Source organism: Rhinoraja longicauda, chromosome 40, assembly GCF_053455715.1.
Source record: "Rhinoraja longicauda isolate Sanriku21f chromosome 40, sRhiLon1.1, whole genome shotgun sequence".
Taxonomy (NCBI): Eukaryota; Metazoa; Chordata; class Chondrichthyes; order Rajiformes; family Arhynchobatidae; genus Rhinoraja; species Rhinoraja longicauda.
This window is the reverse complement of record NC_135992.1, coordinates 1,494,334-1,510,269: the sequence shown is the minus strand read 5'-3', so window position 1 is coordinate 1,510,269 and position 15,936 is coordinate 1,494,334. Positions and strand designations below refer to the sequence as shown.

The window sequence follows — 15,936 nt, the reverse complement described above, 5'->3', positions numbered from 1 at the left end:
GAGTGGGGCAAGGGGAGTGTAGAGGGAGTGGGGCAAGGGGAGTGTAGAGTGGGGCAAAGGGAGTGTAGAGTGGGGCAAGGGGAGTGTAGAGTGGGGCAAAGGGAGTGTAGAGTGGGGCAAGGGGAGTGTAGAGTGGGGCAAAGGGAGTGTAGAGTGGGGCAAGGGGAGTGTAGAGTGGGGCAAGGGGAGTGTAGAGGGAGTGGGGCAAGGGGAGTGTAGAGGGAGTGGGGCAAGGGGAGTGTAGAGGGAGTGGGGCAAGGGGAGTGTAGAGTGGGGCAAGGGGAATAGAGGGAGTGGGGCAAGGGGAGTGTAGAGTGGGGCAAGGGGAGTGTAGAGGGAGTGGGGCAAGGGGAGTGTAGAGGGAGTGGGGCAAGGGGAGTGTAGAGGGAGTGGGGCAAGGGGAGTGTAGAGTGGGGCAAGGGGAATAGAGGGAGTGGGGCAAGGGGAGTGTAGAGGGAGTGGGGCAAGGGGAGTGTAGAGGGAGTGGGGCAAGGGGAGTGTAGAGGGAGTGGGGCAAGGGGAGTGTAGAGTGGGGCAAGGGGAATAGAGGGAGTGGGGCAAGGGGAGTGTAGAGGGAGTGGGGCAAGGGGAGTGTAGAGGGAGTGGGGCAAGGGGAATGTAGAGGGAGTGGGGCAAGGGGAATAGAGGGAGGGGCAAGGGGAGTGTAGAGTGGGGCAAGGGGAGTGTAGAGTGGGGCAAGGGGAGTGTAGAGGGAGTGGGGCAAGGGGAATAGAGGGAGGGGCAAGGGGAGTGTAGAGTGGGGCAAGGGGAGTGTAGAGGGAGTGGGGCAAGGGGAATGTAGAGGGAGTGGGGCAAGGGGAATAGAGGGAGTGGGTCCAGGGGAGTGGGGATTGGGATCGTCACCTGGTTTCCAGCCGGTTAGACAGCGGATTATTGGTGTTGTACTGTTGCCACGGTGTGAGTGGACATGGTACGGTCATGAATTAACACAGATCACAGCTCGTGATGGTGACAGGATTGGTTGGGCTAATGGAACAAACGTCTGCACTGCCGACATAGGAATCTTTAATTTGCTGCGAACTCTGGCAGTAACATCGTCACACAGTCGTGTCAACTCTAAATTTGTATACACTGTTCAGTACAAACGTTACAAAAGCAGCTTTGTATAGTTTATCAAAAGATTGCCTTGTGTCGGCTCTTTTCAGTTTGAGAAGCGTGGTCACCTGTGGATGCGATGGTGCCGTAGTAAACTGCTGACCTGAGAACCCGCTTTTTCCTGGCTGCAATAGTTGCATTGAGGCGTGGGATTGTCCATTGCAATAACCCGTGCTGCCTGCAACATCTAATTCTGCCGTCTTGTTCATGTTAGCTTCCAGGGGCACTCCTGTGCAGAACAATGCTTACGGATACGAACCAGTGGGTGTGATGAGCTTTGGATTTGCACCAGCAAACGGCCCTTATGCAGTCAATGGCCCTTACGCAGCAAATGGTCCCTACGCAGCAAATGGCCCCTACGCAGGGAACAGTCCATACGCCTATCAGCCGCCTCCGATGAATGGATATGGACCTATGCCAACAGCAGGGGGTTACACTTATGGAATGTCTGCACTACCGCCAGGTAAAGAAAAGGGCCTCTCTCAAACCTCAAGTAACCCTTCCTTTCCCTCTCTCTTCGTTCCTCCTCCACCCTAGTTCTCCGACTAGTTTCACTGTCTTGCTGATTCATTTTACTGTTTGTATGGAAATATAGAAACATAGGTGCAGGATTAGGCCATTCGACCCTTCAAGCCAGAACTGCCATTCAATATGATCATGACTGATCATCCAAAATCAGTACCCCGTTCCTGCTTTCTCCCCGTATCCCTTGATTCCGATAACCCTAAGAGCTGGATCTAACTCTCTTGAATACATCGCCTTGTCTCCTTTCCCTCAGCCAACAATGAACCATTGTACATTTCCTTGACCATTGTCTGCTTTGATTTGTCCTTTTCACACCTGACATGCCCTTTTTACCTTTCCATATCTCTAGTTTCCCTCTCCCCTGACTCTCAGTCTGAAGAAGGGTCTCGACCCAAAATGTCACCCATTCCTTCTCTGCAGAGATGCTGCCTGACCTGCTGTGTTACTTCAGCATTTTGTGTCTACCTTAAAGAAAAGGGTCTGATAAAATAACGTCCCTGCTATCAGACATGCAGCTTATGCAGCAGCATTACCATATTGTTTCCTCTTAATAAATGCTAAAGAAATGCAGGAATCTTCGATGATAAAAGATCAAGTTTCATCTGATTGTTATGTATAATTCTGCTGGTTGTGTTGTGTAGGAAGGAACAGCAGATGTTTGTTTACACCGAAAATAGACACAAAATGCTGGAGTAACTCAGCGCGACAGGAAGCTTCTCTGGCGAGAAAGAATGGGTTACGTTTTGGGTCGGAGTCTGAAGAAGGGTCTCAACCTGAAACGTCACCCATTCCTTCTCTCCAGAGATGCTGCCTGTCCTACTGAATAACTACAGCAATTGTGTTTATATCTTCTGTGTAATGGTGTCATTGGTTAAGCATGGAAATGAATCATTGTTGTATTGAACAGACCAGGGATGAGATGAGAGAGACTGCTGGCATTGGAGAGCTTTGGAACTGTAGGTCAGAGGGAGCAGTCTGAACCAAGAAAGCTCCACTTCCCACACATCTCAATTTGCTCACACTCGACCCCAAAATATTATTTTGCTTTAAAAGTGAAACCTCAGTGTTGCCAGATTTCCCGAGCTCTGGGTTAATTTCAAAAGACCAGCACATTCGGAGAAAGAAACCTTGGGCGGCACGGTGGCGCAGTGGTAGAGTTGCAACCTTACAGCACCAGAGACCCGGGAGAGAGGAGGATAATGGCAAAGCGGTGGGAGAGAGGAGGATGATGGCAAAGTTAACATCGCTGCTGGACAACGATTCACTGCACTGACTAGCTTCTTCAGTGACAGACTCCTTCACCCAAAGTGCGTGAAGGAGAGATATCATCATCATCATATATATACAGCCGGAAACAGGCCTTTTCGGCCCTCCAAGTCCGTGCCGCCCAGCGATCCCCGTACATTAACACTATCCTACACCCACTAGGGACAATTTTTACAGTTACCCAGCCAATTAACCTACATACCTGTACGTCTTTGGAGTGTGGGAGGAAACCGAAGATCTCGGAGAAAACCCACGCAGGTCACGGGGAGAACGTACAAACTCCTTACAGTGCAGCACCCGTAGTCAGGATCGAACCTGAGTCTCCGGCGCTGCATTCGCTGTAAAGCAGCAACTCTACCGCTGCGCTACCGTACCGATATAGGAGGTCCTTCCTTCCCGCTGCTGTGAGACTGCACAACCTGCACTGCTCCCAGCAGACCAGTCAACAGTAACAGTTAAGGAATACACAGTAAACTGATGACAATTTATCCTTGTCTTTACTTTTATTTATAATGAATGATCTCTTGCTGTCCACTTTGCTGCTGTAACACTGTAAATGTCCCCGGTGTGGGACGAATAAAGGAATATATTATTATTATCTAACTTCTGGTTCCAGGTGCCCACCCATCTGCTCCTGCCATGGACATGTACATGCCACCCCCACCTCCATACCCGGGACCTCCTCCAGTCAGCATGGCTCAACATGGACTGCCCGGTACGTACACTCATCCGTTTGGATAATGATACCATACGATAGAACTTTATTCATTCCCGGAAGGAAATTGGTCTTTGTGTGTGTCACCGTGTGTGTGTGTGTGTGTCACCTTGTGTGTGTGTGTGTCACCTTGTGTGTGTGTGTGTCACCTTGTGTGTGTGTGTGTCACCTTGTGTGTGTGTTCCTGAACCCCAGTTCAGTTTAGTGAGTTTATTGTCACGTGTACCGAGGTACAGTGAAAAGCTATTGTTGCGTGCTAACCAGTCAGCGGAAAGACAATACATGATTACAATCAATGCATTTGCAGTGTACAGATACATGATAAGGGAATAACGTTTAGTGCAGGGTAAAGCCAGCAAAGTCCAAACAAGGATAGTCCCAAGGGTCATCAAAGAGGTCACTAGCAGTTCAGCACTGTTCTCTGGTTGTGGTAGAATGATTCAGTTGCCAGATAACAGCTGGGAAGAAACTGTCCCTGAATCTGGTGTGTGTTTTCAAAATTCTATACCTTTTGCCTGAAGGGAGAGGGGAGAAGAGGGAGTGGCCTGGGTGCGACTCGTCCTTGATTATGTTGCTGGCCTTGCCGAGGCAGCGTGAGGTACAAATGGAGTCAATGGAAGGGAGGTTGGTTTGTGTGATGGTCTGGGCTGTGTCCACAATTCGCTGCAATTTCTTGCGATCTTGGGATCTAGCTGTTCCCAAACCAGGCTGTGATGCATCCTGATAAAATGCTTTCTACGGTGCATCTGTAAGAGTTGGTGAGAGTTGTAAGGGACATTCCAAACTTCCTAAGCATTCTAAGGAAGTCGATGGGCGTTGCTTCAATATGGGTGGTCCAGGAGAAATTGTTGGTGATATTTACTCCAAGGATTTTGATGTTTTTGACCATCTGTGCTTCGGTACCATCAATGCAAACGGGGTATGTGTGCACTTTGCTTCCTGAAGTTGGGAGAAAGGTTGTTGTCCCGACACCAGGTCACGAGTTTCTCAATCTCCTTCCTGTACTCAGTCTGATTGTTATTTGATATCCGGCCCACAATGGCAGTGTTGTCTGCAAATTTGATCATTGAATTAGATTTGTACATGGCTGTGCAGTCGTGGGTGTCGAAGGAGTAAAGAAGGAATAAAGAAGGAGTAAAGAAGGGAACTGAGAACACATCCTTGCAGAGCCCTTGTGTTGAGGATGATTTGACCCCTATACTCACTGATTGGGGTCTGTTGGTCAGGAAATCGAGGATCCAGTTGCAGATATGAGTGCTGACCCCAAGTCCCGTGAGTTTGGTGATAAGCTTGAATGGCATCGTGGTACTAAAGGCAGAACTGTCGTCTATGAACAGAAGTCTGACGTAGGTGTTTCTCTTCTTCAGGTGTCCCAGGGATGAGTGTAGGGCTAGGGCAATGGCATCATCCGTGGACCTGTTGTGGCGGTAGGCAAACTGCAGTGGGTCAAGGCCGCTTGGTAGACTAGATTTAATGCGTTCCATATCTAGCCTCTCAAAACATATCATGATGGTGGATGTCAAGGCCACTGGACGATAGTCGTTTAGGCATGAGGCTTTTCTTCGGCACTGGGATGATGGTGGCCTTCTTGAAGCAGGTGGGTACCTCAGAATGGAGTAGGGGGAGATTAAAGATAGGGAGAACCAGGAGGAACCTAAACGTCTTTGAGAAACTTCCAGGGTAGTGGAAAAATAGGTGCCATTAATTCAAGGTAGTCAGAAGTAACCCAATAGTAAATTGAGGGAGGTGGTGAGATCGTGGGACCTGGTTCAGCCTGTGGTGGTGTTCCAGGGGAAGCTGGAGATACACGAGAGAGAGAAACAATTGCAAGCTGGGACAAATAGTTCAGTTTAGTTTATTGTCACGTGTACCGAAGTACAGTGAAAAGCTTTTGTCGTGTGTTATTCAGACAGTAAGACAACACATGATTTCAATCGAGCCATTTACAGTTTATAGATACATGATAAGGGAGTAACGTTTAGTGCAAGGTAAAACCAGCAAAGTCCAATCAAGGATAGTCCAAGGTCACCAAAGAGGTAGATACTAGTTCAGCACTGCTCTCTGGTTGTGGTAGGATGATGGTTCAGTTGCCTGATAACAGCTGAGAAGAAATTGTCCCTAAATCTGGAGGTGTGCGTTTTCATACTTCTATACCTTTTGCCTGATGGGAGTGGGGAGAAGAGGAAGACCCAGTGTGAGCTGGTCTGACCCAGTGTGAGCTGGTCTGACCCAGTGTGAGCTGGTCTGACCCAGTGTGAGCTGGTCTGACCCAGTGTGAGCTGGTCTGACCCAGTGTGAGCTGGTCTGACTCAGTCAGTGTGAGCTGTTCTTAGAAACATAGAAACATGGAAAATAGGTGCAGGAGGAGGCCATTCGTCCCTTCGAGCCAGCACCGCCATTCATTGTGATTATGGCTGATTTTATAAATGTATATGTCTCTATCAGATCCCCTCTCATCCTTCTAAACTCCAGTGAATACAAGCCTAGTCTTTTCAATCTTTCCTCATATGACAGTCCCGCCATCCCAGGGATCAATCTCGTGAACCAACGCTGCACTGCCTCAATTACAAGGATGTCCTTCCTCAAATTAGGAGACCAAAACTGTACACAATACTCCAGATGTGGTCTTACTGGGGCCCTGTACAACTGCAGAAGAACCTGCCATTACCTTTCTTCACTGCCTGCTGTACCTGCATGCCAACTTTAAGTGACAGGTGTACAAGGACACCCAGGTCTCGCTGCACTTCCCCCTTACCTAACCTGACACCATTGAGATAATAATCTGCCTCCTTGTTTTTGCCGCCAAAGTGGAAAACTTCACATTTATCTATATTATACTGCATCTGCCACACATCTGCCCACTCACTCAACCTGTGCAGGTCACCCTGCAACCTCCTAACATCCTCTTCGCAGTTCACACTGCCACCCAGCTTTGTGTCATCCGCAAACTTGCTATTGTTACTTCTAATTCCTTCATCCAAATCATTAATATATATGGTAAACAGTTGCGGCCCCAACACCGAGCCTTGCGGCACTCCACTCGCCACTCCCGTTCTGAAAAAGACCCGTTTACTCCTACTCTTTGCTTCCTGTCTACGAACCAATTCCCTATCCATGTCAACATCCTACCCCCAATACCATGTGCTCTAACGTTGCTCACCAATCTCCTGTGTGGGACCTTATCAAAGGTTTTCTGAAAGTCTAGATACACTACATCCACTGGCTCCCCTTCATCCATTTTACTTGTCACATCCTCAAAAAATTCCAGAAGATTAGTCAAGCATGATTTCCCTTTCATAAATCCATGCTGAATTGGGCTTATCCTTTTACTGTTATCCAAATGCAACATTATTACCTCTTTAATAATTGACTCCAGCATCTTCCCCACCACCGATGTCAGGCTAACTGGTCTGTAATTCCTCGTTTTATCTCTCGCTCCTTTCTTGAAAAGTGGGATAACATTAGCTATCCTCCAATCCACAGGAACTGATCCTGAATCTATTGAACATTGGAAAATGATCACCAATGCGTCCACTATTGCTAGAGCCACCTCCCTGAGGACCCTGGGATGCAGACCATCAGACCCATCAGGTCTGACCCAGTCACTGTGAGCTGGTCTGACCCAGTGTGAGCTGGTCTAACCCAGTGAGCTGGTCTGACTCAGTGTGAGCTGGTCTGACCCAGTGTGAGCTGGTCTGACCCAATGATTTTCCATCTGTAAACTCTATGCAATTCCTATGTAAAGTTGAAGTTGAAAGAGTGTTGTATTTACTATTGATGTGAAAACTATCAACAATTTCCAAACTGCTGAATATTGAGTCTGAAGAAGGGTCTCGACCCGAAACGTCACCCATTCCTTCTCTCCAAAGATGCTGCCTGTCCCGCTGAGTTACCCCAACGTTTTGTGTCTGTCCAGAATACTACGATTGTTCTGGTCTTCATTAGCAACATCACAGCACCAACCCCACCTCTATCGGAGTGACTGCAGCAGCATGGACACATTGACCACAGCAGCAACTCTGTCATTGAGGATAGCTGTGAATGGTACTGAGAGAAGCAAGTGAAGAATATTTAGTATTTCCTAGGTTGGGCAAGGAGGAGAGTTTGTCTTCATCGGTGGGAAGAATTTCAAGAAATGTGCTCTGTTGAATCAAGTCAAAACCTTTTGTCTTTTAGGTGGAGCTAAAGCAGCAGAAGCAGCTTCCAGTGCTTACTACAACCCGTGCAATCCTCACAGTGTCTACATGCCCATGGTAAGTCTTTGTCTTCACCTTTAGGCATTAGGTGCAAGATAATGTCTGTCTTTTTCATCTGTCAATTTTTTCCCCCCAAAGAAAACCGCGTGTCGGAGTATCTCAGCTGGGTCAGGCAGCATCTGTGGAGGGAAATGGACGGCCAATGTTTCGGGTCAGGGCATCTCTTCAGGAGCCATCTGCGCATTTCCCTCCGTAAACGCTGCCTGAACCACAGCGGGAATCTAGCACTTTGTTTTTGCTGGGGATTCCAGCATCTGTAGTCTCTTGTGTCTCCAAAGAACTCCACAAGGTGAACACAGGGGAATCCGCAGATAGACACAAAGTGCTGGAGTAACTCAGCCAGTCAGGCAGCATATCTGGAGAAAAAAGAGCTTCTTCAGACTGAAGAAAGGTCCCGACCTGAAACGTCACCCATCCTTTTTCCCCAGAGATGCTGCCTGACCGGCTGAGTTACTCCAGCATTTTCGAAACATAGAAAATAGGTTCAGGTGTTGGCCATTCGGCCCTTCGAGCCAGTACCGCCATTCAATATGATCATGGTTGATCATCCAAAATCTCCTGCTTTCTCCCCATATCCCTTGATTCCGTTAGCCCGAAGAGCGATATCTAACTCTCTTGAATATATCCAGTGAATTGGCCTCCACTGCCTTCTGTGGCAGTGTCTATTTTTTTGTGTCTATTTTCAGTATAAACCAGCATCTGCAGTTCCTGGTAACAACCAATATGCAGTAACATATGAAAACCATTCTTATTTAAGTTACTCCATTGGTCCTGAGTAGATTCAATGTGGAGAATGTGGCAATCTGGCAATGCCTTCACGTGCTTACAGATCACAGCTACAGAATGAGAGTAAAGCCCAGATTCATGAACACTTTTTCTTTGAGGCAGCAAAATCCTTTACAAGTGCAAATGAAGCTATTATATATGAAAGTTCCGCTCTTCAATATGGTGGCACGGTGGCGCAGTGGTAGAGTTGCTGCCTTACAGCGCCAGAGACCGCGTTTGATCCTAACTTTGGGCGCTGTCTGTACGGAGTTTGTACGTTCTCCCCGTGACCTGCGAGGGTTTTCTCCAAGATCTTCAGCTTCCTCTCACACTCCAAAGACGTACAGGTTTGTAGGTTAATTGGCTTGGTTATAAATGTAAATTGTCCCTAGTGTGTGTAGGATAATGTAAGTGTGCGGGGGATCGCTGGTCGGCGTGGACTCAGTGGGCCGAAGGGCCTGTTTCCGTGCTGTATCTCTGAACTAAAACAAAACTAAATATTAATTTGTCATATTACTGCTGCTCCTGGCAGTTATCGCTGCCTCAAAGAAAAGTCATGCTTAAGTTGCTCCACTGCAGCAACACCAAACTGCCTCTGAAGTTCGACGTCGTATGGCGGCACGGTGGTGCAGCGGTAGAGTTGCTGCCTTACAGCGCCGGAGACCAGAGTTTGATCCTGACCTCAGGTGCTGTCTGTACAGAGTTTGTACGTTCTCCCCGTGACAGCTTGGGTTTTCCCTGGATGCTCCGGTTTCCTCCCACACGCCAAAGACGTGCATGTTTGTAGTCTAATTGGCTTTGGTATAATTGTAAATAGTCCCTAGTGTGTGTATGATAGCATTAATGTGTGGGGATCGCTGGTCGGCCCGGACTTGGTGGGCCACAGGGCCTGTTTCCGCGCTGCGTCTCTAAACTAATCTGATCGTGGAATGGATGTTTGTGCAAGGACCTCTGTCTTTTAACAAATTATTTTCCTGTCTCCACCATAAGAGTAAAGAGTTTGTAATGTTTGAAATTGGATTGTTCATACAAACCCTTCTGGTTATTTAATGTGTCAAATCTTGCACCTCATATTGCACCAAGTGCTTGTTGCGCGATGCCTCAGTGTGGCGATCCAGCAGTAAAACGAGTCTGTTCTCCTCCAGGATCAGCCCCCGCCGTACATGCCAGCAGAGGAGAAGAAGAACAAGTGAAACACTCTGAAGTTGCGATTCTTCCAACCGTTTGTGAATTGTTTACTTTCTAAAAAAAAAAAGTGTGTTGTTAGAAGCTGCATTTTTATTAGACTTGAGCCAGTCCATAATCTCTTTCCACATTGTATCGTCCAGCTACAGAACTGAGTCTTGGACTGCAGGCTTCTGGTTGTGTCTGTGCACTGAAGTGGGTGAGGTGGCCAGAACATCACGCCATTGTACGCCGTCTCTTTGCAGCTCCTTATCGTCTTTTCTACTTTCCTTGCCTCTGCCTGAAGTAATCTGCCTCCAAACTTCATTGACCTTCATTGTCACCGTGAATGTTGGAAAGAAATTAACTAAATTGCTCCAGTTGAGCCAAGCCTGTCTAAGTCCTGCACGATCTACTCCACCAGGAATTCAGAGCAGCCCAGGGGTGAAAACATTAGCCTCATGTCACCAATGGCCAGTTAAAGCAGTGTGCTGGCTGGTACTACAGAACTCTAGAAGGCAGTGAGACGATGAATAACATCCTTTAATGCAAAGATGCTGCTTGTAAATATGACAATATACAATTATACCGGAAACATACCGAATTATTGAATTTTTTTTACATAATGCAAACAGAAACACATTCCCACAAGATCGCAATGCTGGATTGTGATCCATTTGAAACAAGATTAAAATCACACTGATCATCATTGCCCATTTTAACAGAGCGTTATCACTAGGGTTTTAAGATATAGAAAGTTTTAAGTATTCAAATTCTTTATTTAAAGTTCTCTATATTTGAAATAAAAGACTTCATATGGCTGAGATTAAATTATACTACTATTGCTTGGAATTTACCAAGAAATATTTTGACATCTTGGCAGAAAGGGATCAGAGAAATTCCTCCTTAACATTTGTCTGTGCAATTTTGCTGCAAAGAGTTTATTGGCATTTCTTACAGAGAAAGATCAGATCAAATTAACTTACTTCAAATTTGCTGTAACTTTGCTCCTCGCATCTGTAAAGCGCACCAATGTGAATCACTATTGGCAGGGAATATGAGCTTCAGCAGTTCAACCTCTGACACTGAATTAAAGAATATACTTTCAGTGAACATTCTTTTAACCCAAAGCCTTGAATTGTCCCCACCATAATTGAAGTCTGACGTTCATGTTCCACCCAGTGAGTTGAATGGGTCAAGAGGAAGCACTGAGACACACGTGGGGTTATAAGATCATAATCCTTCCTGCTGGAAACAAGGTGCACAAGATCCATTGTTGCACGGCTGGGTCTTGTTTGTGTATCTAAAGCCTTTCAGTAATACTGCTTGCTTACACAGTCATAGAGTGATACACGAGTCCCAGCTACACGAGTCCCACCCGCCTGTACTTGGCCCCTCTCCCTCCCAACCTGTCCTATCCATGTACTTATTTTGTCCGATTATTTTTAAGAGTGATGAGTGGTGTTGGTTTGCTCTGGGGGGTGGGTGGGGGCGGGGGATCCCACAACTTGTTAGTGGGGGGATTGGCATTGATGGTGAACTGGGCCCTCACCACGTTTCTTCAAGGAGCCCTGCATCTTCCAACTGACCCACAATATCATGAGTTAGGAAGGGGAATAGCTGTGTGGCCTTTTGAATGGAGCTTTACACCAGGGCCCAGACAGCATGTGAAGCGTTCCAGAAAGCTGCTTGGAACAAGCTCACCAGCAGAGCCTGGTGCAGGCTAATGGAGCTGCTTCCTTTTACATCATTACACCACACAGTATGTAAGACCAGGGGTTTTTTTAAATTTGCTTAGGCTTGGGATTATCTTCTCAATAGAGAATACTTTGGTGAAAACATTACAAATTTTCCATAACCAGTATCTGCAAAAAACAACGTGACCCCAGTAATGTGCTCCACCCGTGCCCAGACTTCAGAGGTGCTTTAACACGTTTACTTCTGTTGTTGGAAGAGGGGTCTCTACACTTGCCTGGTCATACGCTGCATGATATTGAGGCCTCCTGCCAAAGCATAAACCCTGCTTGTCCAGACTGTACTGGTGGCCAACTATAGACCAACCCTGAGAATGGTTCATTGGAATTGGCAGCAAATCAAATGATTACCTCAGAAGTGCTTCATTTCCCTGTCATGTTCGTAAGTGATAGGAGCAGAGTTAAGCCATTTGGCCCATCCATTCAATCATGGCTGATCTATCTCCCTCCTAGCCCCATTCCCATTCTCCTGCCTTCTCCCCATAACCGCTGGCACCTGTACTATTCCATCTCTGCCTTAAAAATATCAATTGATGGCCTCCACAACCATCTGAGGCAATGAATTCCACAGATTCACCTCCCTCTGGACAAAATAAATTCCTCTTCATCTGTCTACAGTTCCACTCCGCTTCAAAGGCAGCGTGGTGACCAGATGCTGCCACAGCTTGCAGTGTACGTGTAGGAGAGTAACGGAACACAAGGAGAGAGTTAGCTGTGGAGTAGACAGAGGATGAGGACTCGACTCAGCTCATTAGAAATACTGCGTTTTTGGTTCATGAAAATTAATGTAGCTATTTTTCACTCCTGGAAACCTTTATAGCATTAACCGTGCATGTGTTAACTGTGAAGGTAAAGCAGAGGCTCCCAGTGTGGTCTTTGCCTTTCCTCCACTGACTGGCTTCTTAGAAGCAGCGTCCTTTCATGGTATAGCATGTTCTTAAACTTGATTTTTATATATATCGAAAGGAAAACACTTAGCGTGACTTTTTTATCAATTAAAAGATTGATATTTATACTTTCTCCTGATGGGGATAAAATGATACACAAGGTGACAGAGCACATGGTTGGAGTGGCGTCACTAGGAAAGGGCAGGTTTGTTGTTGGCTCACTGGGCCCATACTAATGTTGTTGGCTCACTGGGCCCATACTAATGTTGATATCATTCTGTGAATAAAGAAAATGGGACAAAATTAATAAGCAAATGAAGTTGTTTGAGAACTTCAATTTGATTGTTGCTAAACTTTATTATTGCAAAGCGTCAAGCTAAATCATAGACAAGTGTTGTAATACTGACAGTTAAGTGCTTGCTTTGGTAAGGAGCTAGGAAGAATTAATTTAATTACTTTTTACAAAAACAAAATGAATAGATTCCTTTTAGTTGCGACATGATGTCCTGGTATTTTAACAAGGCTTGGTTATTAGTCCCCCACCTAAAACCAGTAGCTTCTTTGATTGATAGTGGTACAGACTACACCTCTAATTTAAACACGTAGCTGGAGAAGCATCTAAAGCACCTCCGTGCCCTTCTGCAAAGTCCTACACCGTGGTCTCGGCATCATGTTCAAACAAGTCGAACAAGGAATAATGATGCATCTATTCTTGCAGGATGGTAGAGAAGGATTCTGCTCTGCACAAGGATTTGCAACCATTGCAGCTAGACATTAGTAGGTAGAGCAGTCATTTAATATGTAGCAGCGTGCAATGAATTTATAGATTTATAGTTCTTCATAAAGATCTCATCGCTTGTAAAGGAATTATTGGTTTCAAGGACCTGCCTTTAGCTATGGTTTATGAAAAGGAAGTGTTCAGTGACTTTCCTTGCATGTGTTTGTTGCAAGTAACAATATAATAGGACATAAAAAGCTGGAGTAACTCAGTAGGACAGGCAGCATCTCTGGAGAGAAGGAATGGGTAACTTTTTGGGTCGAGACCCTTCACCTGAAATGCCACCCGTTCCTTCTCTCCAGAGATGCTGCCTGTCCCGCTGAGTTACTCCACCTTTTTGTGCCTATCTTCGGTTTAATCCAGCATCTTCAGTTCCTTCCTACACAATATAACAGGAGATTTGCATGCTGTATGTTGAAGCTGCCTCACCCAGTCTCCCTACACTGGTTCCGTAGTGGATTTTGTGGCCATTGCCGTATTGAAGTCTTATTGAAGTCAGGCCCGAGGCTCAGGATAAACCAGACACTGACCATGCCCCAACAGCGACCTCTGAACTGCCCAAGTGACTCTCAGACCAACACTTGTGTCAATGGGACTTTCTGGGGAATTGTTTAAAAATTGTCAGACGTTTAAACAAAACAACCTGCCGACAAGTAGGGATATTCCAGCAGCTGTTTGGACAGTCTTGCACAATTATTTACTTCCTATAATTAATTTCTCCCAAATTGCAGTCCTAACCACAATATGTTTGCGTGCAGGTACACAGTGAGGTTGCAGAAGAACAAAATCATGACAGTTTTAGCACGCCCCCTCATCTAAAAGTAATTATTTAGAAATGTTAAAATGGTGTGTAAAATATAATGTAAAATAGTGAATGATATTGTAGGAGAGGAAAAATATTCTAGAAAATTCAGTTTAGTTCCTAGCTGAGTGAAACGTTTCTGGAATGCGGGTTAGTGCCCGCCCGGCTGCCTTCCTTATCTTGAAGTGCAGAGTTTCTGTCATCTGTTTGATAGGAAGTTCCTTGATTATTTTTTCAGCGCTGATTTTTATCGAAGTTGGCCAGTTTTTTATTTGACTTGATCTTTTGCTTTTGGCCATCCGCTGATGGATGCAGTAGGATGAATGAGTATTAGTCATGATGATTTAGGATGGCAAGACCATGGAGTATATACGCATCTGAAACAAGTGCCTGTTGAGATGCAACAATAGGTGTGGCAGCTTTAAAGCAACCTACTTCCATTGGGGAAAGATGGCCAATGTAATAAAATCCCAGAGAATAACAATGCATTGCTCTATTTAATCTGTACTTTTGTATTAACTGGAGAATTGAGTGACCTGCTAGATTTCTATAAATGAATGTTTACTCATTGTGAATAATTCTGTATGTATGCTTCAATAAAGCTTTACAACTTGTTAATAAATGCTTTCACAAGTAGGTAATCCCCTCTGTGCGGTCGGTGTGAGCAGCGCTGTCTTTGGGGAAACGAGTTTAGTTTAGTCTAGAGAGATAGCACAGAAACAGGCCCTTCTGCCCACTGAGTCCGTGCCGGCCAGCGGTCCCTGTACACTGACCCCACCCTACAACACTAGAGACTTTGATCATTCTTGCTGTAGTCAATTAATCTACAAACTTGAACGTCTGGAGTGTGGGGGAAAACCCCGAGCTCCCGGAGAAAACCCCCCCCCCCCCCCCTCACGGCGGTCCCCTCGCGTCAGCTCCATCTTTGTTCTCTCTCCCTCCCGTCCAGTCCTCCACGCCGGGACCTCTTTTGTTCCCAGCGGCGCGTCCTCCAACTACCACGTGGCCCGTCCTAGTTCAGAGATACAGTGCGGAAACAGGCCCTTCTGCCCACTGAGTCCGCGCTGACCGGCGATCCCTGCACACTAACGCTATCGTACACACACTAGGGACAATTTACAGTTATTACCAAAGCCAATTCATCTACAAACCTGTACGTCTTTGGAGTGTGGGAGGAAGCCGCAGATCTCGGAGAAAACCTAAGTGGTCACATGGAGAATGTACAAAGTCCGTACAGATAGCACCCGCAGTCGGGATGGAACCCGGTTCTCTGGCACTGTGAGGCAGCAACTCTACCGCTGTGCTGTAACACTGGAAGGTGGGGAATGTTTTCACCGTGGAGCTGAGCATTGATCAGAGGCACGGGACCCGGGCTCCGGGTGTGAATCGTCCCCCCATCTCTTCCCCCACCACCCCGTCACCTCCATCTCCTTGCATGTGGGTCGATACAAGGGCTGGGCAGGTGACTATTCTCCGGCTGTGGTTTTATCAGGGAAGATTCGAGCACAGGAGTGAAGAGGTTTCACACGTCCTGTGCAGTTTCAGTGCCCTTTGTCCTACAGGAAGGAGAACGTACCTGTCACAGAGGGAGCAGAGCAAAGATTCACTGGAGGAGATATGTGGGGTGGTTTTTTTCAAACACAGAGGGCAGAGGGGCCTGGAATACACTGCTGGGGTGGTGATGAAGGCTGATACGATGGAGGTGTTTAGATAAGCACATGGATATGGAGGGATATGAATCATGTGCAGGCAGAGGAGCCTTGGCATTGTGTTCAGCACAAACATTGGGGGCTGAAGAGCCTGTTCCAATGCTGCATTCTATGATCATTTGATGAATGTGCAGTACACACATTAGAGTGGGAATTAAATGCGGTGGTGAGAACAGTCTCTGAATCGTAAAGGGCAGGA

The 15,936-nt window shown here is 46.5% G+C and overlaps 1 protein-coding gene across 1 annotated transcript in view; it reads left to right on the top strand.

Annotated features, from left to right (window-relative positions):
- Nucleotides 1-14,639, top strand: part of wbp2nl (WBP2 N-terminal like) — a 46,441-nt gene extending 31,802 nt beyond the window's left edge. Inside the window, exons 5-8 of the mRNA XM_078430754.1 lie at nt 1,331-1,579; nt 3,524-3,622; nt 7,799-7,875; nt 9,789-14,639. Of these exons, the coding sequence (XP_078286880.1) occupies nt 1,331-1,579; nt 3,524-3,622; nt 7,799-7,875; nt 9,789-9,836 (473 nt within the window). The 3' untranslated portion in view covers nt 9,837-14,639. The remainder of the gene's footprint in view (nt 1-1,330; nt 1,580-3,523; nt 3,623-7,798; nt 7,876-9,788) is intronic.
- The last annotated feature ends 1,297 nt before the right edge of the window (nt 14,640-15,936 follow it).